At 41.2% G+C, this 25,645-nt stretch overlaps 1 protein-coding gene across 2 annotated transcripts in view; it reads right to left on the bottom strand.

Annotated features, from left to right (window-relative positions):
- ELMO1 (engulfment and cell motility 1) overlaps positions 1-25,645 on the bottom strand; it is a 512,012-nt gene that overhangs the window by 174,444 nt on the left and 311,923 nt on the right. For both annotated transcript variants that reach the window (XM_075315126.1, XM_075315127.1), the window contains one exon: positions 6,073-6,209. In XM_075315126.1, the coding sequence (XP_075171241.1) occupies positions 6,073-6,209 (137 nt within the window). The remainder of the gene's footprint in view (positions 1-6,072; positions 6,210-25,645) is intronic.

Here is a 25,645-nt window from a genome sequence, read left to right as displayed (position 1 = left end):
TTCAGCTACAACCAATGGGAAGACATCACAATCTTTTTATTTCCCCTCCTGTCTGCTGACCACTGCCAGAGATAGTTGGTTCTGATATTCTGGTTCCTGTTCCGCCCTGTTCTGTTTAGTGATTCTGGTGTTCTGACTTATGCTTTTTTCCTGACTACCCTTCTGCCTGCTGTTTATGTACCTCGCTGCCCGATCCGGATTTGACCTCTGCTTTGTTTTCTGATTACGTCCTTGCCTGATGATTCTGTCCCTGTTTTGCATTTCCCGGTTCAACCCTGCCTGACTACTACTCTCATCGGCCTGCAGCCTACCATTGGTAGTGATCTCCAGGGCCCTGTGTAATTCCAATTACAGCCCGTCAGAGTCTGTGGATACAGGCAGGCATTACACATATAAGGACAGTGTTAAGTGTTGGGTGGGTTATTATATGGTGTGAGTGCTATTGGGGTGGTATGTAATTGTGAGTTTAATAGTAAGGTATTTACTGGTGTTTTCCTGTATTGTATGTGTGTATAATTTAGTATATGCTTATCATATTGATTGCATGTGCTAGTATTATATTGTGTATTAAGCATAGTCTTGTCAGTGGATAATAAACGTGTTATAGTTTATTATTACAACAAAGTGACTGAGTCTGCGCATGCTTGGGATACACCAGGTAGATAAGACAAAGATAAAGTAAAGCAATAGTAACAGAGAGATTATACCCATGGGAATATATACAGTATACCTGTGGGGTCCCAGGTTCCTGTTCGGTGACAGTTGCGGAAACTGTATAGGGACTGGTGAGTAGAGAAGGGACAGCAGCAGGTGAGGTTAAGAGGTGCCCATCTACCCCCTCAAACTACTTCCATGGCCTCCTGTTGTTTTTTGTGTCCACCGTGCCCCTTTTTTTGTGTTTTTGTTGAGCTTCAGACACACGTAGTTCTGAATGCAGCTGACAACGTTTGCAACACCCGGCAAGCCTAACATTTGCCTCCCACAGATGCAGCTTCTGTCTCTTTCCTCTGTCCTGGGGACTCTCCTGACACTTCCTAAGTCCCTGACCTTTTTATTCACTGAACTTCCTCCAGAAGTTAACCGCACCTAACCCGAAGGTAGCAGGGAAGCAGTAACTGCATTGTGGCCACCTAGTAGCTACGTGCACACATTACACCATCATATCAATTTCAAACACTACACAATTATTACATAAATAAATGGTGGATTGCAGGACAGGGGCGGCGACACCTTACATCTCTTTACACTTACAAAAGGCTTCCATTTGCTATAGTGAACATTTTACATAGTCACATACATAGTGACATAGGTTGAAAAAAAGACCTAAGTCCATCTAGTTCAACCTTCCTCCACCAATTCTACATTTTGTCCCTAAGTCACTTATAACCAACAATGTTGTGTGTACTGAGCAAATCCTTTTATTATTACTTATTTTATTGCCATTTATTTCATGGCGCTTTACATGTGAAAAGGGGTATACATAATAGGGACAAGTACAATAATGATAAACAATACATGGCATAGACTGGTACAGGAGGAGAGAGGACCCCACATGTGAGGGCATTTTATTGCCATTACTAATTAAAGTAGAGAGTGACCTTGAAACAATGTGATATTTCAAGGTTACAGAGTTGAACATAAATAATTATGAAAAAGCCTCAGAAAAATATTACTTATCCAATAATAATTTTAAATAAAAAAATACCTCCAAATTGTGGATGGACAGAGTCATTTTAATTGGTGTACAGTTTAGCTTTCATTTATGTTGTAGGGTATCTCCAGGGGATGGGTGTGAAGCAGAATGAAGCTGGTAATCATTTTGTAGTACCTTTCATCTCATATTAAGTGTGTTTTACATTTCATTGCCGTTTGAATGATTTACTGAGAGATGCAGATTCTCGTTACATAGCACCTAGAGATTTATGAACGTGAATAGAAATTCAGCAGCGCTGCTTTGTGCTCAATTTCCATCTGATCAAAAGAAATGAAAAGCTCCAGTCCTAATGAATATTTTGGCTGTTAAAGCACCTCCGTGAAGCCAATGATATTTTACTACAGGCAGAAGACTTTTCAAGTATGAAAGTTACTACACTTGAAACTCTTATGAAGGTCTTAGAAAAAATGTAGACTAGTGTGTTCAAGACACAACTTCCCAATCTCCCTTCTGCCAGAACACAGGAGGTTCTTGCACCCCATGCATGCGAATATTTTTTCTAAATTACTCAATTTATTTAAAAATGTGTATAATGAATCCAGGAGAATATTAAAAGACGCTTAAAACCAGTCTGTTAGGGTGGGTTCACAGAGGTTTCTGGAAAGAAAAGCCCAATTTCTGTGTTAGTTTTTCGGTCAGGCTGTTTTTTTTTAAGCCAAAACTGTAAGTTTATGCAGCAAGGAGATATTTTTGCTTATTTCCCATTCCTATTGAATCCAATTATGCACTTGTCAACATTCTCACCCCCCCAAAACTGACAAAATTATTGTGACATATTTAAAAAAATTCAGTTGCCCTAATTCATCATTTACATTCTTTTAAGCCACTATTTCTATTTTGTCTTGTGGCATCAGTTACCTTTTATTGTGCCAAATTATTAAAAAAATGGTGCATTTGATTCATGAATTTGGCGCAAAGTAAAAAAATTGTATTTTTCACTGTCAAACTGGTTCTGAAACTTTTTTGGCACCAAAAGTCACAAAAAATTGAGTAAAATACTGGTGTACTCAATACAGCAGGCGTGAACTGAAGTAGACTTGCGCCAAATTTTGAAACTTTTTAAAAAGTGTTGATTAATCTGGCGAAAACAACAGGAATCGCCAGTGGGTGAAGCCGCCATTTATGTTGCTAATACAGAGATTGGTGTAGCCAATAAAAGTAGATAATCACTGCAGTCAAAATGACCTCCACCGTTGTGCCTAATTAATAAAAGTCTGATAAGAGCTATTTTACGACCCAATGGGCTCCTAAACACACAGTGGCCAATTCATTAATACCGGCATTGTACATGCCAGTCTTAACGATGGACGTACATGGAGTACGGCATCTAATTCTTGAAGAGGAATATGTCGCTTAAGAAATTAGGTGCATCTTACAAGTTCCGTGCACCTCCGCCAACAGATTTCACAACATCTTAATTCAATAAATACTGAAACAGGCAGCGCTATTTATAGATATACGAGATTCTTTCATAAGGAAACCTTCACTGCCCCAACCCTTTGGGGCATCCGGAAATTGGCTCTATGCCATAAGAAGGGCAATCTGGATAGAAAATGCTTTACATTCTCCAACTTTTTATGAGTAAAGATGGTGTAGATTTTCTTAAATTAATTTGGCAGGCTTATTGTCACCACATTTCGCCCACACTTTGCCCATTTTGATTAAGCTGGCAAGAACTGGTGTTAAGATGCCAAAGGTCTCTATTTTGTAACTTTTTAACGGTGTTTTACGCCAGAGTTTTACCATAAACACCTAAAGGGCTCATGCAGAAGAGCATACAGTTAGGTCCAGAAATATTTGGACAGTGACACAAGTTTTGTTATTTTAGCTGTTTACAAAAACATGTTCAGAAATACAATTATATATATATAATATGGGCTGAAAGTGCACACTCCCAGCTGCAATATGAGAGTTTTCACATCCAAAGAGAAGACTCCATGAAAGTAAATACAAAGGGTTCACATCTAGATGCAAACCATTCATCAATTCCAAAAATAGACAGGCCAGAGTTAAATTTGCTGAAAAACACCTCATGAAGCCAGCTCAGTTCTGGAAAAGTATTCTATGGACAGATGAGACAAAGATCAACCTGTACCAGAATGATGGGAAGAAAAAAGTTTGGAGAAGAAAGGGAACGGCACATGATCCAAGGCACACCACATCCTCTGTAAAACATGGTGGAGGCAACGTGATGGCATGGGCATGCATGGCTTTCAATGGCACTGGGTCACTTGCGTTTATTGATGATATAACAGCAGACAAGAGTAGCTGGATGAATTCTGAAGTGTACCGGGATATACTTTCAGCCCAGATTCAGCCAAATGCCGCAAAGTTGATCGGACGGCGCTTCATAGTACAGATGGACAATGACCCCAAGCATACAGCCAAAGCTACCCAGGAGTTCATGAGTGCAAAAAAGTGGAACATTCTGCAATGGCCAAGTCAATCACCAGATCTTAACCCAATTGAGCATGCATTTCACTTGCTCAAATCCAGACTTAAGACGGAAAGACCCACAAACAAGCAAGACCTGAAGGCTGCGGCTGTAAAGGCCTGGCAAAGCATTAAGAAGGGGGAAACCCAGCGTTTGGTGATGTCCATGGGTTCCAGACTTAAGGCCGTGATTGCCTCCAAAGGATTCGCAACAAAATATTGAAAATAAAACTATTTTGTTTGGGTTTGGTTTATTTGTCCAATTACTTTTGACCTCCTAAAATGTGGAGTGTTTGTAAAGAAATGTGTACAATTCCTACAATTTCTATCAGATATTTTTGTTCAAACGTTCAAATTAAATGTTACAATCTGCACTTGAATTCTGTTGTAGAGGTTTCATTTCAAAGCCAATGTGGTGGCATGCAGAGCCCAACTCGCGAAAATTGTGTCACTGTCCAAATATTTCTGGACCTAACTGTATATACTGTATGTGTGCGTGTGCTGTCTGATTTTTGAACATATAGTGCATCGACAGCACTGACCCAGGTTATTCAACAGGGCTGATGAGATGAACAATTTCTTTCTCGGTCAAACTGTCCATGACAAAAAAAATCGCTCCATGCACTACTTTTCTGCATATTTTGGATGAGAATTCCCCATTCAAGTCTATGCGTGTGTGGGAAAAACAAAATCACAACCATGTGGTATCTAATTCTTACAGGTACATTTCTGTTATACACCTATGAATCTGTATTTGATCAAGTATCTTTTTTAATGTATTTCTATAAAAATAGATCACACATGGACGTCATAAGCACAAATGGACACAAGGACGGAAATTGTATGAAAATGATATGAAACTTGGACGATTTTTCATAAACTCCTCTCCAGCCGACCTAATGAATATGCGAAAGGTTTTTATTTTATATTTTCATCCTTACATTTAAAAATCCATAACTTTTTTCTTTTCTGTAAATATAGTTGTATTTTTTTTTTTATTGCCACCATTTCAAAGCATAAAAAAATTAATCAGCTGTCATGAATTTTTTTAGGGCTGGGGATGCAAAACAAAACAAAATGCAATTTACCATTATGTGCCACGCTCCAAGGGCCATTAAATTTTTAACTTATAGATCTAGCCATACGAGATCTTGTGGGATAGGTGTTCATTCTTTAATACTATTTAATTTTTATGGGTGTGGAAGAGTACTGGGTGGAGGTAAGCAAAACACACACACAAAAAAAAAAAAAACAACAGAAAACCACCATCAATTATTTCAAAAAAATTCCATGTATTATAAAAAAGTTATTCTTATTTTATGGATCAAAATGATTACGATGCCGAATATACTGTATACAGTAATTTTTTTATTAGTAAAATCCATTTAGCTAAAATAATTCTTAAGGAAAAAAGTGGAATTTGTTTTCTTACTTTAGTATTTTTCTATTAAGTTTCATTGCATAAAACTTTTTTTCTCACTAGGGGACTAAAAGTAAAAATCAGCACTTGTGCAATACTCTGGAAATCATAGCATGTCAAAGCATGATAGCACTGTACCACTGACAGGCAACCTATTGGGTCAAGGGTTAAAAGGTGAATACGGATGGCAGATTTGGATCATTATGATGAGTAAATCCAGAATGCTGAAAAAGCATCCCCTCGTGACAAATATATACAGTACGTCTTTTGTCATTAAGGGACTTTAACAATTTTTTAAAGTAGTGCATATAGCAGATATTACTAACATCCCCCCAATGATGTTATCTATATAAATAAATACATCCTTAAAACTGAATGGGTAGCTTATATATAAAAGAACAAAGATGAGATAGAACAATAACAATCTGCCTCTTGTAGTCTATCTACTTTTGAGATTTAGATGGAATAAAAAATATGCTTTGATAGAGAAGCCTTTTTTTCTTACCTTGTTGAAGTCTTCAGAAGTTGCCCTCATTTCCTTCCACGTCTTGTTCAACAGCTGGATGCAGATACAAAAGAATTCCTCAAAAGATCGATCATGTGTGAAGAACATAGGGTGAAAATCATTGCAGGTTTCACTGGCTGAAAGTAAAGAACAGAAATGTGTAAGATTTTCTTCTTCCTTTTTATAAATACTGTCCTGAAGTCTGACATCTTCTCTCCAATATATCAGTGATCTCATTCAACTATATATTGCCAAACTATTTTTTAGTACTCATTGGTTTCACGGTTTTATCTCCCACAAGAGACATTTACGGCATATGTACGGCCATGACAAAAATGTTTGTTAAATATGGTTCTCCGCTACGGGACCCATACCTGTCTCTATAACAGGGGTCCCTCTCCCTTGTGGTGGCTGGCGTCTGACCAGCAGTAAGTGTAGAGGGGGTTATGCAAAGTATTAAGAAAATCTCTGTAAGCATCTAGATCCCATAACTATATAGACTTCATAAAAACCCATTCCAGTAATGGTAGTAAGATCTAAATCTATACAAACTATAGTTTTCTACTAGTGATGAGCAAGCACTACCATACTCAGGTGCTGTGTACTCTTAACGAGCAGTCAGGCGCTCGGAAGGTCTCGACTCGTGTACAGAATATAAGGAAGTCAATGGAGAATAGAAGTATTTTCCTGAAAGACCTTCCACAAAAATGCTCAAGTTCCCTGTTGACTTCCATTATACTCAGTACATGAGCCGCGCCCATCCGTTATGAGTACTGAGCACCCGAGCATGGTAGCGCTCGCTCATCACTATTTTCTACCATTAAGAACAGCAGTTTGTAAGACATACATGCAGAATATAGCCTTGATATCATTTCTCCAAATACTGAATGCACTATTTTTTTTTTTATCAACTAAGATTATATTTTTGTTGTAACAAGGATATATATTCTACACACACGAACATCTAAATTGGAATATAGGGCTTAGTCATGCGTTATTGGCACATCATTTGGGATTTAAAGTCATCATTTCTCCACATTTGAATACAGAAATGGTCTTCAGCTTTAAACGGTAATCTCTCCGAAACAGAAATCCGTCCCGCAACAGCATGTCAAAAGCGAATAAACAGGAGGCAATGCAAAGGCCTGCAGGCAGTAAAGTGCAATCTGTTAGTCCTCCGTGTGACTCCAAAGCCATTTATTAGTGGAAACATTCTGTGCACGCATCAGTCACAAACCTAAGGCTTTCATATTCACGGCTATAAATAGAAGACCTCAAACTACCTTCGGCCATCAGATTAGGAGCATGAATATTCTGCTTTCAAAACATCAGCACTTTAATCATCTACCCTCCACTACATAGTACCGTTGCCCACTACTAGCAAAGAAGTAGCCTGTCAGCCTGGTAAATGTTTTATATGCATCATGGATTGACAGGGCGGAAAAAATGTATAGTGTAAATCTGCATATTACTAAGCTTTAAGCATTCAGCCATCCGACATGCAAAACCTGAAGCAAAAAGTGCAATCTAATCTCCTGCCTGTGGACTTAAGCCTAAGTTTTTCAGCATACAACATAACACTAAAAGTGTAGTAAATAAAGATGAGGAAACACAAGGTTCGATGTTTGTACAGAACACGGACTATACAAAAATATCAGTGTTTGGAGTTCAGGTGCTTTACGTATGCAAATCAGTCACGGGAGCATCGCTGTGCTGGAGTACACTCAGTGCCCAACCCAGTGGGGAAAATCAGCATTAGCAGATATAGTGTGTACAAAACAATAAACAAAACATCTCACCCTCCCTCCCCTTGAATGACTGTCTATGGCTGGCTGTATATGGGAGGAGACCTGAACTGCCCAATCAGTGACTTCCAATAAGGTTTGGGTCATGCCTGGGTTCCAAACTGAACTTTATCAAACTCCAGGTGAACTAGTAGAACCCAAACTTCAACAGGTGCGCTCATTTCTATACACGTGTCCGCTCAACTCTAGTACTAAACCAAGAATCAGAGAACAATTCATCCATCTTTAAAACCAGGAACTTGCGTGTGTTTAGCTTGGATGAACTCCACAGTGACAAATCTGCAGAACTGAAATCCTCACCGCGGGTCAATTTCCATTGCAGTTTTTTCCACAGCATGCTGGTGAGATTAGGTAAAACTCATTACGCATTGTTACTTAAGCTTTCATGTGCACCAACCAGCAGGTTTTGCTATATGAGGTAAAGGCAGTGCAATACTGGCAGTAAGATGCTGAATCCAGGCATACCTCTTATAGAAAGATCCGATGCTTTGTTGATTAAATATCTTTAATCAAAGTTTAAGAAAAGCACTGCACTTTGATGTGTGCAATGTGTGCGGATCTTTGTGGGTCGGGTCCGCACGTTTATTCCTTCATTGCATCATTGAAAATTGCACCGCCATTGCTGTTGTTGGCTGTGTGTGCGCATTATCACAGTACTCAGGTCTTCATTAAAATAGCGCCAGAGTCCGCGCATACGTGTACCACGATCTCTGGCGCAATTTTATTGAACACACTACGGTGAAGACTATGAGAAGCATTGGTGTGTGCGCAGATTTTTTTTTTCTATATCTGCGCGCACACTTCTTATAGTCTTCACCGCAGCGAGTTCAATAGCATAGCGCCGGAGATCGGGGAATACACATGCGAGAACTCAGGCGCCATTTACTGAAAATCTGAGTACTGTGGCAATGTGCACACGCCACCAACAATAGCAATGGCGGCGCAGCGCAATATTCAAATACATTAAAGGGGGCAAGCCAGAGGACGTCAGAGGAAGAGGAAAAAACGTGAGGACCCGACCCACAAAGACCTGCACATGTTACACACATCAATCAACCAATGCCTGCAATCAGCATCTTAGTGCCAGTATGGCACTGCCTTTACCGCATAAAGCAAAATCCTGCTGGTTGGTTCTCTTTAAGGATCGTGCAATTTTCTTTTTTGAGCTTTTGCTTTCCTCTTCCAAGTGGTATAACTTAATTTTAGTTTTTCACACTATTATTGATTTTTCCATATAATCTACTTAAAAAATGAGGAATAAATCCATTACTTTTTTATTCTGCTATTGTCGGCTTAATATTTGAATAGTATTGTTGGCTATAGTATTTTCATTTCGAGAGTTTTTTGGAGCAAAAACTGAAAGAAAACTCTCCAAATCCTTCTTAAAAACACAAAACTCCTGAAAAACATGGCATTTGCATTCAGTATCTGCTCCAAAAACTGCCATGGGAACTGATGGGCACCCACAATCATCTTGTGCCATCTTGAAGTCTTTGTAAGTGCAGCTGTCAGGCTTGACAGCGGCATGTAAGAAGTTAAACTGGAGAGATAGCTGCTACTTCAGATTGTATCAAAATGTGGCCCTTGTAAAACAGCAGGAATCCATACTGTACGGAATGATCTTCGATCTTTAATCTGCTCCATATAGTGAGTGAGAGCGTACAGCAGCCATTACTAAAGGTTTAAATGGGCCAGAGGGAAAGATGTCATTATGTGCATCCCCCAAGAATGCGATTGTTGTGCAGATAAGGAACACTACGTTTTTTGTGGCAACAATTTAAAAATGTAGAAAATTGCCGCATTTTTATATCAATTTCAGAAAATCACAGCAAAAAATTGCAGCGTGATCACATCTGGTGAATATAGCCAAGATGTTAGAGCTCAGCTGCTCAGTATCGGAAATGGCTTCTGTGCAGCTCATAGAAATAAGCAAAGCAAACCACAAATGAGCTGGTCGGAACTAATGGGAAGAAATCCCATTAGTGTCCATCTAAGAGGAAGTCATCCATAATAAACTAAAAAGTTCAGTCTTTTTTTTGCTATAGTAATACTGATTTTTTTTTATTGAAAAGGAAATCAATCAATTACTAAAATCCTTGGCAAAATAATAATACTACTGAGACTTTCTGCAAATGTACCTTTAAAGCTCCATGCTGTTTTGAAAGCACAGCGTGGCCAAGCCAAATATTGATTTGATTTAGACTTTTCTTTTGTTCATTTATTTTTTAGTTTGATAAATATAAACTTTTATAATTAATTTATAAATACACTTTTCAAAGCACTTAGGAGAATTGTGTCCATTTGTCTAAAACACTTAGATAATACTAGGCTCCTGGGGGAGCACATATCTAGAAATGTTATATTATATTGGCAATACCGCACAAGGGAGAGGCTAGTTTGTCCATATTTTTCAAAGACAAGCAATCTGTTTAAGGATGGACACAGCTCTATAATCAGTGCTGGTCCATCACACACCAATGAAAAGGCAGGAGGTTTGTTAGGCATGCCTGTCCACTGCGCTTTCCATGCCTCTCCAGCTGCCATTTTAGACACTGATCTCAGAGGTTCAAGCAAGGTCATTAGGTAAAGGCTATGCATTAGAAAACTAAATCACATAATATGGGAATCTTTTTTATTATTAAAGAAGAACTCCCATCCAAAATTGTTATCCTTTTAATATTTTTAAATTATATAGCACTGTGTACTTACAATTGCTCATTTTGCCCTTATACCCATTTATTTCTTCTCTTTCCCATTAGGTCTATGACATCACATGATTAAAAACATACTAGCTGCATAATTCTATGCTCTAAGTAAAAAAAGTCTTTTTTTTCCCCTGCACGAATCATCAACCCAAAGCAGGGAGGGACAATGAGAACAACTGGGGCAGGTGTTGAAGAGGGATGATTCATGCCAAGAAAAAAAGAATTCCTGTTTCTACATAGAACTTAGAATGATTCAGCTAGTCTGTTTTTAATCATGTGATGTCGTAGATCTAATGGAAAAGAGAAAGATTAACTGGGTAGAAAGGCAAAATGAGCAACTGTAAGTACACATTGCTATATAATATGATGATTGGAATACAGTAAGAGGATAAAAACTTTAATGAGAGTCTTTCTTTAAAGTAAAATCCAGTATGTGTAGACCTATTCTATAAAACTACAGAACTGAGAACTAACCAAGCAAAGAGCCTCTTGGTTAATCCTTATGGTCTCAGTAGGGTCATGCTGGTAAAGGGTACAGTTCAACCCACCAGGATGTCCCAGAGACTGCCCACTCCAAAGTACTCCCGGGAGGGGAGAAGCGGTCCTTGCACCGTGAAACGGCCGTCGGAAGCCCCCTTTGTTGTCCCCCTGAACCTTCCCTCTACTGGTAAGCAAATGCCTGCTGGCCCGGTCTGCTGAATTTTACTGTATGGGTCTTGATTCCATGCTACTTAATTTATTCACTTGTGCTATACTCTTTTTGCTTTATATGGCTGGATACTTTTACCCATGCAGTATCCATTCCTGGCGGTACTAGGGTGGTGGCTATGATTTAATACTTCCATCTATAACCTTTTGTTGACATAGCCCCCCAGGAATTGCTTCTACTTGCCTTACACCCTATTATAACGGCAGTTTTTTGCTATATCACTTTATATATCTCAGTCTTCCTCTTTTTATACACATACCAGTATTTAGGATGTTTTATGGGGACTTCATCTATGTATTTTTTCCCCGACTGATGCTTCTTTATGTCATGTACATTTTTGTAACTATTTATCTATTAAAAACTATTAATTGCACATATTTACTCCCTCCTTCGTTTGTGTATATTAGAACTGAGAAATAAACAGTCATCATTAACATAACCTGGATTGAATATGATTTTTAGCGTTTTGCTTCTGGTACTTAATGTCATTGTTTCAACTTATAGTGCATAAAGGTTGAGCAATGTATGAAAAAGATAAAGGTGTTGTCCACTACTTACATTGACGGCTTATCGTTAGGATAGGCCATCAATGTATGATTATCCGGGGTCCAGAATCCCAACGATCAACTGTTCTCGCTTCCAGAAGCTGGAAATCCTCAGTTTCGAAGTTGCTACGTCTTCTGACAGTGGCCGGGCTGGGAACTGCACATCAGCCTCCTATTGATCTGAATGGGACGTAGATGTGCAGTTCCCAGCTGGGGCCGCTAGCAGAAGACAGAGCAGCTCCGGAACTGATCACTTCCTGATACCTGCTGCCACTGCCGGGACTGAGAACAGCTGATTGGCGGGGGTGCGGGGTGTTGGATCAAACATTGACGACCTATCCTAAGAATAGGCCAGCAATGTAAAAGTAGTAGACAACCTCTTTAAATTATTTCACACAGCTTAATCTGAGCCATGTATAAAACAATTGAAGGGAGTGTAAAATGATGAATCCTAAGGGGTACTTTGCACACTACGACATCGCAAGCCGATGCTTGCGATGCCGAGCGCGATAGTCCCCGCCCCGTCGCAGCAGCTATATCTTGTGATTGCTGCCGTAGCGAACTTTATCGCTACGGCAGCTTCACATGCACTCACCTGCCCTGCGACGTCGCTCTGGCCGGCGAACCACCTCCTTACTAAGGGGGCGGGTCGAGCGGCGTCACAGCGACATCACACGGCAGGCGGCCAATAGAAGCTAAGGGGCGGAGATGAGCGGGGCGTAAACATCCCACCCACCTACGTCCTTCCGCATAGCCGGCGTGAGCCACGGTGACGCAGTTAGGAGATGTTCCTCGCTCCTGCGGCTTCTCACACAGCGATGTGTGCTGCCGCAGGGGAACGAGGAACAACATCGTACCGTCGCTGCATTATAGAAATGTCAGACATTACACCGATGATATGATTACGACGCTTTTGCGCTCGTTAAATCGTATCATAAAGGATTTCCACACTACGATATCGACAGCGACGCCGGATGTGCGTCACTTTCGATTTCACCCCACCGACATCGCACCTGCGATATCGTAGTGTGCAAAGTACCCCTAAGAGTGTGTAATACATACAGTAAAAGTCTGCAGCGCCCAGAACCCTGATCGTCAGCATATGCAGCTGCGTTCTCCTGCAGAGAACACTGCATCTTCGCAGGAGGGCTGGCACTATGTCTAAAGGCTGCTTTACCCACAGCGACATCGCTAGCAATGTCGCTGCCAATCGCACCTGCCCCCGTCATTTGTGCGTCACGGGCAAATCGCTGCCCATGGCGCACAATATCGTTAGTCCCAGTCACACATACTTGCCTGCCTAGCGTCGTCGCTGTGGCCGGCGAACTGCCTCTTTTTCAGGGGGCGGTTCGTGCGGCGTCACAGCGACATCAAACGGCAGGCGGCCAATAGAAGCGGAGGGGCGGAGAGCAGCCGAAGGAAAGACACACCCACCTCGTTGTCGGAGGACACAGGTACGGTGTTTGTCGTTCTTGGGGTGTCACACGTAGCGATGTGTGCTGCCTCAGGAACGACTAACAACCTGCGTCCACAATGAACAACGATATTATGAAAATGAACGTGTCAACGATCAACGATTAGGGGAGTATTTTTGATAGTTAACACTCGCTCGTAGGTGTTACACGCAACGACGTCGCTAACGAGGCCGGATGTGCGTCACGAATTCCATGACCCCCCAACGACATCTCGTTAGCGATGTCGTTGCGTGTAAATGGGCCTTAAGACGCAGTGTCTACGGATTGTGTGCACATACCCTTATACTACATTGACACATTTGCTGCTCACATCTGTATGCTGTTTTTGAAAGAGAGTGAAACGGATCCATTTACTCATTTGCTTTAAAAATCAATCCATGTGTGTAATCTGTGAGACTCGGTGTTCTATTCCCATCAACTCTGCAAATTGAATTAAAACCAGATTAAAAAAAAAATGAAGATGCGCTTTTATCTTCAGTTTTGCATCTGTTTCATCCGTTTTAACTGATCTATTGCCAAGTCAAAAAAAGTATGCAACAAAGATGTAAAACGGAGGCAAAACGATTAAAACACGAGAGAAAAACGGTCAATTTTTGTTGGATGCATGTGTGAAGGAATGAATGAATGAAACCTTATTCAGATATTAGTTTTATGTGCGGTCAGTTTTTTCATGGACACCACATGTACCCCCATGAGACTACTAACAAAGATCAAGTTTTTGTTTGCTAACCAATGAGCAACGGAAGCAAAACTCACAGATAACAATAAAGTAATGATAAAAAGGACTTCTGACTATACAGGAACATCAGCTTTCATTATAAATTAATCATTTGTACAAATTCAAAAGCTCTAAGGAGTAAACAAAATGTTCTTCTGTGATATGAATACAACTCCAGTGTTGCAGGAGCTGTGCAATAAGGTCTACAGTGAGATGGCAATGTTTCATAGGAATGTTTATCAATGCACACAATAGAAAGCACAATGTGCCAGATAGTGACGTATTCCCTTCAAATACCAGGGTATTGCTGAGGGTGATGGAGATGACAAAAATGATGGAAACTGCGCATTTCATGACATGGTAATTATGTTCAGAAGAATCTAAAAATCTGAATGGTAAAGAGGCAGATATGGAAATAAATATTATATATAGAATGGAATCCTTTTTAAATTGTGTTCACTACACCAGTAATTTCCAGTATTAGTTATTTTTATATTTGCCCCTTGAATGGTTGCAATCGTAATAAAGCCATCAAGCCTCTTATTGATTAGGAAATCTAAAGGAGTAATCTCATCTTACCATTCCCTGCATCTATCTTGAGAACAAGATTGTACGATAGTGGGAAAATTGCTCCATTAATTTGCACTGTAGCTCTGAAAATTACCAAGCATGTTTGGAGGCAACTTTTCAGAGCTCATGTACAATTACCATAAACAGGTGAGATGATATAATGCCTTTTTAAAGATACTAGGACACCTTTGCCTTATACTTGAATGCAGTTTTGCAACTTTGCTTCATTAAAATGTTGGAACATGTATTGCACTGCCTATTGCTGGCTGAAAAATGAGTTAACTGATAATCTGCTAGTGAGATCGTTCTGACGGGAGATTTTCAAGTCCTTTTTTCCTTCCTTCCTTTGAGCTCCTCTCAGCTAATTTATGACACAAAGTTCAGCTCTACATTTTTGTGGACAGGGGCTAAACTCTCCCATCAAGACAAGCCCACTGATGGATTCTCAGTTAACTCATTCTGCAGCCAGCAATAAAAAGTGCAAACAGAAGGTAAACGGTGCAAAATGTTCAATAAAACCAAAATGCAAAAGTAATATATAATAAAAAATATATGCAATTAACCCGTTCCCGAGGTGTGACAAGTATCTACGTCACATGGTAGTCGCCGGTGTATAATGTTGGCTCAGGAGCTGAGCCTACTCCACACACAGCAGATGCCGGCCGTGTCATACAGTTGACAGCTGCTTTTTACAGGACGGGAGCCAGATCCCAATCACAGCTGTTTAATCAGCGACTTTAAGGTGCATAAACCAGGTGTCCTGCTGTTTTGTGTGCCCATAGGTTGGTATGGTCGTAATTGTACTGGTCTGGATAATCATGTCTGCTGATTTTTCCTGATCAGTGAGCACTGTAATTTCAAAACCCAACACAAAATAAATTTCCCTATTTTCTACTAGATTGAATGTTAACTTCAATAGTGTCAATCTAAACTACCTGTCCAGCAAATAAAAGTATTGATCTATCAAAGGGAGTGGGTGGACAAAAACTGGTCACAGCGACGCCGCTGAAAAGGTATGTGTGTGTGACGCTGCCGTAGCGATAATGTTCGCTACGACCGTGATCACCAAATGTCACATGAACGACGGGGGCGGGTGCTATCGCTAGCGATGTCGCAGCGTGTAAAGCACCCTTTAGAGTGAGTTTCTATAGTTTTTACATGGATTTTCCTGCCAAAAAAACAGGACTAAAATACAAACAAAATGTTTTAACAATTTTTTTTCATTCATTTGGTGGTAAAATTTGGAGCATATTTTAAGCATAAATCCGTAAAATTGACATGTTGCTTCTTTTTCAAAGTTGAAAAATATATGGATAAAAACATTCAAATTAATAAGTTTATTCAACAAGTGTTTAAAGTGGTTTTTTTATATTTTTGCTTAAATGTAGATTTTAGAACAGAAAAATCAGAGTGCTTAAAGAGTTGCCTGAGGTCAGAAAAAAAGATCTAGTTTTCCCGCAGACTTCCCTAATCTACGGGTTGTGTCTGATACGCCATCCACTTGAATGACTTGGAGCTGCAATGGGCCAAAATGGCAAGGACACATTTTTCGGGAGAAACGTAGGCACAATTTCTGATCTCAGGCAACAAATTTAAGACGTGAATCTAGACTTCTGTAACATAACAAAATGTGATATAAGTAAAATAATTAGTTAACTGTACACAATTAATTACCTGCTAAGACAGGAAAATAGCAAAGAAATGAGGTGGAAAGGCGATCCGACAAACTCAGCCTTCGCAATTTGAAGTGATTCTATGTAGTTAGATAGCCATCATGTATCAACAGAATAGTAATATATTGCTGCTTGTTGGGGGTGTCAACAAATGACCTCCCCGGTTGCCAAGAATGGGGCTCTGCAGTTCAAGTCTAAATGGAGTGGTGGTTGAGTATCCACACCGCTACTCAAGATAGAGAAGTGCTTTACTCATGAATTGGTGAGAACTTTCCAATTTGGTACAAACCCTTCCATTCCAGTGTTTTATGATTTTTTCCTTCTCAGATGTTAATTATAAGGTATATAAAATCAGAAAGGCAAAAGTAGCTCATGTAGAGTAAGGCAACTGGAAGAATGGCATAGCTAACGACTTTTGTAAATTTTTTCCAATTTTGTCAAAGCATTTGGTAGGCAAGCATATGTAAATTACGATTCTATTTAACATTTTTTCCTTTTAAATTGCTGGCAGGAATAATATCAGTACTTATAGTGACAATCATACAATAGAGAAATGGAAATATTGAAAAGGATAATGCGTCTCATATACTCCGTTGTTAGGGACCAAAATAGACTTGGTTTAACTCGTCTCTTATACAAAATGGAAGCTGCATGAAATATTTTACAATACCAGCGATGGCGGCATATTCTCAACATAATAATTGTGGGCTATGGTTTATATAAATGCTACTTGTAGCGCTGAGGACTTTAGGATGGCATCAGACTCCTAGAGAACATAAAACAGTGTTTTGAAATCTGGAGTACAGGTATTATTATACTTCCTTTACAGCTAATTATATGGTTTTAAATCTTTGAACAAATTACACAGTATATGAAGAAATGAGGATTTCGAAACCTTTTTCTTGTTATCCATGTTTTACGGTTTTTACGACTGTAGCACAAAATATCATATATTAATGCTAGAATTTGTTGATGTGGAAGCTGCACAACCTGAAATATCTTACCTGTTGGCTGGTATTGGCTTAGTGTTATCATAAGACATTATAATTCCCATATTGTAATAACTAATGCCCCCAGTTTGTTAATTCTAAAAGAAATATATGGCTTTGAAAAAAAAAAAATGGTCTTTGGTCTCACTTGTTCATTACTAATGCATTGGAAAATATCAATAACAAAAAACACAAAAATACAAATGTAACAAATTTAACCCTTTAGTGACGGAGCTAATTTTCACCTTAATGACCAGACCAAATTTTGCAATTCTGACCAGTGTCACTTCATGAGGTTATAACTCTAGAACGCTTCAACGGATCCCGGTGATTCTGAGATTGTTTTTTCGTCACATATTGGACTTCATGTTAGTACCAAATTTAGGACAATATTTTTTGCGTTTATTTATGAAAAAAATTGAATATTGGCAAAAATTTTGAAAATTTAGCAATTTTCAACTTTTGAATTTTTATACCGTTAAACCAGAGATTTCTGTGACACAAAATAGTTAATAAATAACATTTCCCACTTATCTACTTTACATCAGCACAATTTTGGAAACAAAATTTTTTTTCGTTAGGAAGTTAGAGGGGTTCAAAGTTTATCAGCGATTTCTCATTTTTACATCAAAATTTACAAAACCATTTTTTTAGGGACCACATCACATTTGAAGTGACTTTGAGAGGCCTAGATGACAGAAAATACCCAAAAGTGACACCATTCTAAAAACTGCACCCCCCAAAGTACTCAAAACCACATTCAAGAAGTTTATTAACCCTTCAGGTGCTTCACATGAACAAAAGCAATGTGGAATGAAAAAAAGCAAAAATTAAATTTTACCTAAAAATGTTGCTCTAACCCAAATTTATTCACTTTTAGAAGAAATAACACAACAAAATGGACCCCAAAACTTGTTCCCCACTTTCTTATGAGCGCGCCGATACCCCACATGTGGTCAGAAACCTCTGTTTGGACAAATGGGAGGGCTCGGAACAGAAGGAGCAATATTTGAATTTTGGAAAGCAAATTTGGCTGAAATAGATTGCGGGCACCATGTTGCATTTACAGGTCCGCTAAGGTACCTAAACAGAAGAAATCCCTCACAAGTGACACCATTTTGGAAACTAGACCCCTCAAGGCTTCTATCTAGGGGTATAGTGAGCATTTTAGATCCACAGGTACTTCACAGATTTTGTTAACGTTACGTTGTCATATTGAAAATTTTAATAATTTTCTCAAAAATGTTGCTTTAGCATCAATTTTCTCACTTTTTCAAGAGGTAATTCCAAAAATTTGACCTCAAGGTTTCTTAACCACTTTTTTATGAGCGCGGTGATACCTCACATGTGGTCTGAAACCTTTGTTTGGACAAATGGGAGGGCTTGGAACGAAAGGAGCAATATTTGAATTTTGGAAAGGAAATTTGGCTGAAAAAGATTGCGGGCACCATGTCACATTTGGAGGACCCCTAAAGTACCTAAACAGCAGAAACCCCGCACAAGTGACCCCATTTTGGAAACTAGGCCCCTCAAGGAATTTATCTAGATGTTTGGTGAGTACCCTGAACCCCCAGGTGCTTCACAGAATTTTATAACGTTGAGCCATGAAAAAAAAAAAAAAAAATTTTACCACAAAATTGTTATTTCAACCAGGTAGCTTTTTTTTTTAACAAGAGTAAAAGGAAAAAAGTCAGCATAACATTTATTGTGCAATTTCTCCTGAGTATGCTGATACCTTATATGTAGTGGAAATCAACTGTTTGGGCGCATGGCAGGGCTCGGAAGGGAAGGAGTGCCATTTGACTGCAAAATTGACTGGAATCAATAGCGGACGCCAGGTTGCATTTGGAGAGCCCCTGAGGTGCCTAAACAGTGGCGGTCCCCCACAAGTGACCCCATTCTGGAAACAAGACACCTCAAGGCTTTTATCTAGGTGTATAGTGAGCAGTTTGAATCCACGAATACTTCACAGAATTTGATAAGCTTAGGTTGCCATATTGAAAATTTTCATTTTTTTCACAAAAATGTTGCTTCAGCATCAAATTTCTCACTTTTTCAAGAGACAACAACAAACCGTGGACCCAACAGGTTGTTATCCAATGTCTTATGAGCACAGGGATACCCCACATGTGGCCAAAAACCTCTGTTTGGATAAATGGGAGGGCTTGGAATGGAAGGAGTACCATTTGAATTCTGGAAAAGTTGAGATAAATTGCGGGCACCATGTCACATTTGCAGGGCCCCTTGGGTACCTATAAAGCAGAAACCCCCCACAAGTGACCCCATTTTGGAAACTGGATTTTATTCAGGAGTATAGTAAGCAATTTGAATCCACAGGTACTTCACAAAAATGTTGCTTTAGCAACAAATGTCTCACTTTTAGGCTATGTGGCCATGATCCAGCGACATGGCGTCTAGTATACAGTGTCAGCCGTCCTGCAGAGATATGAGTGTTGTCCACGGGAGAACGCAGCTGCCCATGCCCACGATTTGGGTTCAGGCCGCTGTGGAGCTCTATGCTACCTGTAGAGAACACTCATCTCCGCAGCATAAATTGACATGCTGAGGCTCGGGAAGCTGCACCACAGGTCAGTGTATGCTGCGGAGAAAAGAAGCACAGTGGGCATGAGATTTCTAAAAATCCTTCCACTGTGCTTCTACTGCACAACGCAGCGCTATGGACGCAGGGAAAACACTCTGCGCCCAAAACGCTGCAAATCCCGATTGTGGGCGCACAGCCTAAAATGCTACAATGGATGAATGGATAGATGTCAAACAAATATAACGTCCCACCCCCCTTCATATTCTAAACTGGCGCCCTTTAGTGCCTTTCATGTGGCACTAAAGGGTGCCTAGCCTTGTATTTAGCCCCCCAAAAAAATTAATAATTAAAATAAACGACGTGGGGTCCCCCCTATTTTTGATAGCCAGCTAGGGTAAAGCAGACAGCTGTAGCCTGCAAACCACAGCTGACAGCTTCACCTTGGCTAGTGATCAATTTGGAGGGCTCCCCAGGCGTTTTTTTTAAAAAAAAAAAAAAACGTGGGGTCCCCCCCAAATTAGATCACCAGCCAAGGTGAAGCGGACAGCTGGGGTCTGGTATTCTCAGGGTGGGAAGAGCCATGGTTATTGGACTCTTCCCAGCCTAAAAATAGCAGGCCGCAGCCGCCCCAGAAGTGGCGCATCCATTAGATGCGCCAATCCTGGCGCTTCGCTCCAGCTCATCCCGCGCCCTGGTGCGGTGGCAGACGGGGTAATATATGGGGTTGATACCAGCTGTAATGTCACCTGGCATCAAGCCCTGGGGTTAGTGATGTCACAGCATCTGAACAGATACCCGACATCACTAACCCAGTCAAGTAATAGAAAAAAATAAAGACAAAAAAAAATTTTATTTGAAAAAAAAACTCCCCGAAACATTCCTCTTTTACCAATTTATTGAAAATAAATAAATTTCGGTCGCTGTAATCCATGTTGGAGGTCCCACGCCGACTCTGGATCTTCTAGAATATGGGGGGCACGTTCAGGGAACGTATCCCCCATTTTCTGGAAGAGCAAGCTCTCCATGAGCAGTGTGGGTGCAGTAATCTGAGAATACTGCACTCACACTGCCCCGGTCCAACCTAGGGCAGAGTGACCTGCAGTAACCTTATTCTAGAATATGAGGGGCACGCTCACAGAACGTACCCCCCATTTTCTAGAACAGCAGTCTCTCCATGTGAGGAGTGTGGCTGCAGATTACCATACTCACCCTCCCCCGGTCCACAGTGCAGCAGCCTGTGTAGCAGTGACGTCAGAGTCCCTGCTTGCAGGGATCCAGCTGACAGCCGCTTTCTGCGCATGCGCCGCCAGCTTTCAAGAAGCAGGCGGCGTGATCGCAGGGACGGATCACCAGCAGACAGGTAACGTAAGACCGGGGGCTGGGGGGGGCTGGGCTGGGTGACGGGGGGTGACGGGGGGTGACGGCGGGACAACTTTCTACCGCATGTGACGTGTCACATGCGGCAGAAAGAGCAGGATGGATGCGGCCGCCATGTTCCATGCTCTGGAGGGGGGAGGGGGGAGGCGGCTCTGGAGACCGGAGGGGGCTCCGGGGACCAGAGATCTCCGGTGGCCCGGAGGAGGGGTCAGGGGGAGGACATTTCCCTCCGATCTGAAATGTTTGATCATTTCAGATCGGAGGGAAATGAATGCAGAGCCGGCGGCGGCTGCAGTTTTCAGCGCGCGTCGGCGCCATCTTGGATTTTCCGGAGGGGGGGTAGGGGTGGTGGGGGGACTCTCCGGTACCGGGGGCACTAATGTTTGATCATGTCAGATGAGAAATAAATCAATTTTACCGGCCTTTTTTTTTTTTTTAATGTTGTCGCCGGTATACGGTGTATACCGGCGATCGCATTAACGGGGTCCAAAAAAAACACCCCGATTCATAATCTTGGGGGTCTCAGCTACCTCCGGTAGCTGAAACCCCCGAGATTTTTCGTCACTGGGGGGCGCTACAAGCTTTTTCCGGCCTGACGTCTCAAGACGTCGGAACAGAATAAGTACCCTGTTTTTCCGACGTCTTGAGACGTTAGGCCGTCGCTATGGGGTTAAATCTATTTCGACTGTTTATTTCTGTTAATGTTGATGATTATGGCTTACAGCCAATGAAACCCAAAAGTCGTTATCTCAGAAAATGAAATTATTATGTAAGACAAACTGAAAAAATGACTTTAACGTGAGAAATGTTGGCGCTTACTGAAAAGTATGTACAGTAAATGCACTCACTACTTGGTTGGACTCCTTTTGCATGAATTACTGCATCAATGCGGCGTGGCATACAGGCGATCAGCCTGTAGCACTGCTGAGGTGTTATGGAAGCCCAGGTTCCTTTGATAGCAACCTTCAGCTCGTCTGCATTGTTGGGTCTGGTGTCTCTCATCTTCCTCTTAATAATACCCCATTTTTAGGTCTGGCGAGTTTTCTGGCCAATCAAGCACAGTGATACTGTGGTTATTAAACCAGGTATTGGTATTTTGGCAGTGTGGACAGATGCAAAGTCCTGCTGCAAAATTAAATTTCCATCTCCAAAAAGCTTGTCGGCAGAGGGAAGCATGAAGTGCTCTAAAATTTCCTGGTAGACGGCTGTGCTGACTTTGGTCTTGATAAAACACAGTGGACCTACACCAGCAGATGACATGGCTCCCCAAACCATCACTGATTGTGGAAACTTCACACTAGACCTCAAGCTGCTTGGATTGTGGCCTGTCCACTCTTCCTCCAGACTCTGGGACCTTGATTTCCAAATGAAATGCAAAGTTTACTTTCATCTGAAAACAACACCTTGGACCACTGAGCAACAGTGCAGTTCTTGTTCTCCTTGGCCCAGGTAAGTCACTTCTGGCGTTGTCTATTGGTCATGAGTGGCTTGTTCTGTTGTAGCCCATGTTCAGGATATGTCTGTGTGTGGTGGCTCTTGAAACAGTGACTCCAGCAGCAGTCCACTCCTTGTGAATCTCCCCTACATTTTGAATGGCCTTTTCTTAACAATCCTATCAAGTCTTCAGTTATCCCAGTGGCTTGTGCACCTTTTTTCTACCACACGTTTTCCTTCCACTCAACTTTCCAATCATATGCTTGGATACAACGCTTATGACAGCTTCTTTAGCAGTGACCTTTTGTGGCTTACCCTTCTTGTGGAGTGTGTCAATGACTGCCTTCTGGACATGTGTCAATTCAGCAGTCTTCTCCATGATTATGTAGCCTACTGAACCAGACTAAGGGACCATTTTAAATGCCTAGGGCCTTTGCAGGTGTTTTATGGTAATTATTCTAATTTTATGAGATTATGACTTTTCATTGGCTGTAAGCCATAATCATCAACATTAACAGAAATAAACACTTGAAATAAATCCCTCTGTTTGTAATGACTATATATGTTTCCCTTTTTGTATTGAATTACTGAAATAAATTAACTTTTTGAGATTATATATTTTAGCAGGTATTCTCCTATGAAGCACGACCATGGCAGTCCATTGGTAACCACAACTGCTTTATGAGGGGCGAATAGTAATCAGCATGTACCGACAACTGCTTCATTTAAATGTTACTGCCAGAAAATAAGTGGCATCTAAATGGTTACTAGCAGCAATCAAAGCTTACAGTTAGGTCTACAAACATTTGGAGATTGACACAAGTTTTAGCATTTTAGCCCTTTACCAAAACATATTCAAGATAATGATACCCTGTTTTTCCAAAAATAAGACCTCCCCCAAAAATAAGCCCTAGCAGGGATTTTCAGCATTTTCGGAGAAAGGCTTAAATATAAGCCCTCCTCCGAAAATAAGCCCTAGTCGCGGATCAATAATGAAGTGTCCGTGCAGCTAAAAAAATTATAGATACTACAGGACACTTCATTATACACAGCGGCACCCGGCAATCACACTCACCCGATGCTGAGCGGCAGGACATGCAGTGATCACACACCCGCACACATCAGCTCTCACACACACACACCAGATCTCACACACAAACATCGGATCGCACACACAGTCAGATCGCATACACAAACATCGGATCACACGCAAATATCGGATCGCACGCAAACATCAAATCACACACACAAACATCGGATCGCACACACATCGGATCGCATACACACTCACTTCATCCAGCGACACCGATCTCTTCTTGCTGGGAGAATCCTGAGAGGCAGTGCAGTGGAGCGCAATGAACAGGACCTGCGGCCAGACACGTGACTTGCTCTCATTCCCTGCTGCCGTAAGTGCTGGATGTGATGTGATGTGTGTGTGTGTGATCTGCTGTGTGTGTCTGCAATCAGCTGTGTGTGTGTCTGCGATTGGCTGTGTTTTTCTGCGATCGGCTGTGTGTGTCTGCGTTCGGCTGTGTGTATCTGTGATCGGCTGTGTGTGCCTGCGATCAGCTGTATCAGTGATCGGCTGTGTGTGCCTGCGATCGGCTGTGTGTATCTGATCGGCTGTGTGTATCTGCGATTGGCTGTGTGTGTCTGCAAAATGGCTGTGTGTGTCTGCAATTGGCTGTGTGTGTCTGCAATTGGCTTTGTGTGTCTGCGTTCGGCTGTATCTGTGATCGGCTGTGAGTGCCTGCGATCGGCTGTGTGTATCTGTGATCGGCTGTGTGTATCTGTGATGGCTGTGCCTGTGATCGGATGTATGTATCTGTGATGACTGTGTGTGCCTGCGATCTGCTGTGTGTGATCTGCTGTGTATATCTGCGATCTGCTGTGTGTGATCTGCTGTGTAAATCTGCGATCTGCTGTGTGTGTGTGTGCCTGCGATCGGATGTGTGTATCTGTGATCGGCTGTGTGTGCCTGCGATCTGCTGTGTGTGATCTGCTGTGTATATCTGTGATCTGCTGTGTGTGTGTGTGTGATCTGCTGTGTGTGTGGCTGCGATCTGCTGTGTGTGTCAGCATGTCAACTAGCAGCAGGGTAGGACGGCGTGCAGCACCAACCGGAGAACACAGGAGGACCTGGGAACCACGCAGACATCCTGGTCTGGTGAGTATGAGTCTCCTGGGAAGTGGGGGGGGGGTCTGTTTTTTTGGGGGTAAACTTACCCCCAACCGTGTTTCTCCAAGAATAAGCCCGCCTCCAAAAATAAGCTCTAGTGCTTTTTTGGGGGGCAAAAAAAATATAAAACAGTGTCTTATTTTTGGAAAAACACGGTATATAATCTATATGGGCTTATATTGCAGACTGTCAGCTTTAATTTGAGGGTATTCACATCCTAAATAAAGTAAGGGTTTAGGAATTACAGCTCTCATATGTAGCTGCCTCTTCTTCAAGGGACTAAAAAGGAATTGGACAATTGTCTCAAAATCTCTTTAAATAGGCTGTATGGCCTATTCCCTCTTTAATCCATGATCAATTAAGCAGGTAAAAGGTCTGGGGCCGATTCAAGATGTCTATGAGACCTCATCATTACTAATACTGTAAGTGAAAAGAAATAAAACACATACTGAAAAAATCCTTTATTTGAAATAAAATACAAAAAAAAAAAAAAAAAATCACCCTCTTTCTTTATTAACCTCAAACACCTAGTTCTACGTAACCCACACGAGATCCCACGACGATACCGACTTTGCAACATACTGAATTCACAGCGTGCTGGCACAAAACATGACTTCACGCTGTGACTTTAGGCAGAGACTGACTGATCCACAGCTATGACCAGTGATATCACTCAGCTTATCTGCGCTCACAGCTGGAGACTCCTACCGTACTCCACTTGTCACCGCAGGTAAACTGACCTCAAGTGACCCCACTGAACTCCGTGATCTCACCTCAAGTGAATTGAGTTTAATGAGACCTGCATCTCCTGGCAGAAAACCGCATTTTTTTTGCAAAGAGATGCCGATCTGG

The sequence above is a fragment of the Anomaloglossus baeobatrachus genome, chromosome 6 (genome assembly GCF_048569485.1).
Source record: "Anomaloglossus baeobatrachus isolate aAnoBae1 chromosome 6, aAnoBae1.hap1, whole genome shotgun sequence".
Classification (NCBI taxonomy): domain Eukaryota; kingdom Metazoa; phylum Chordata; class Amphibia; order Anura; family Aromobatidae; genus Anomaloglossus; species Anomaloglossus baeobatrachus.
This window is presented reverse-complemented; position numbering and strand designations above follow the sequence as displayed.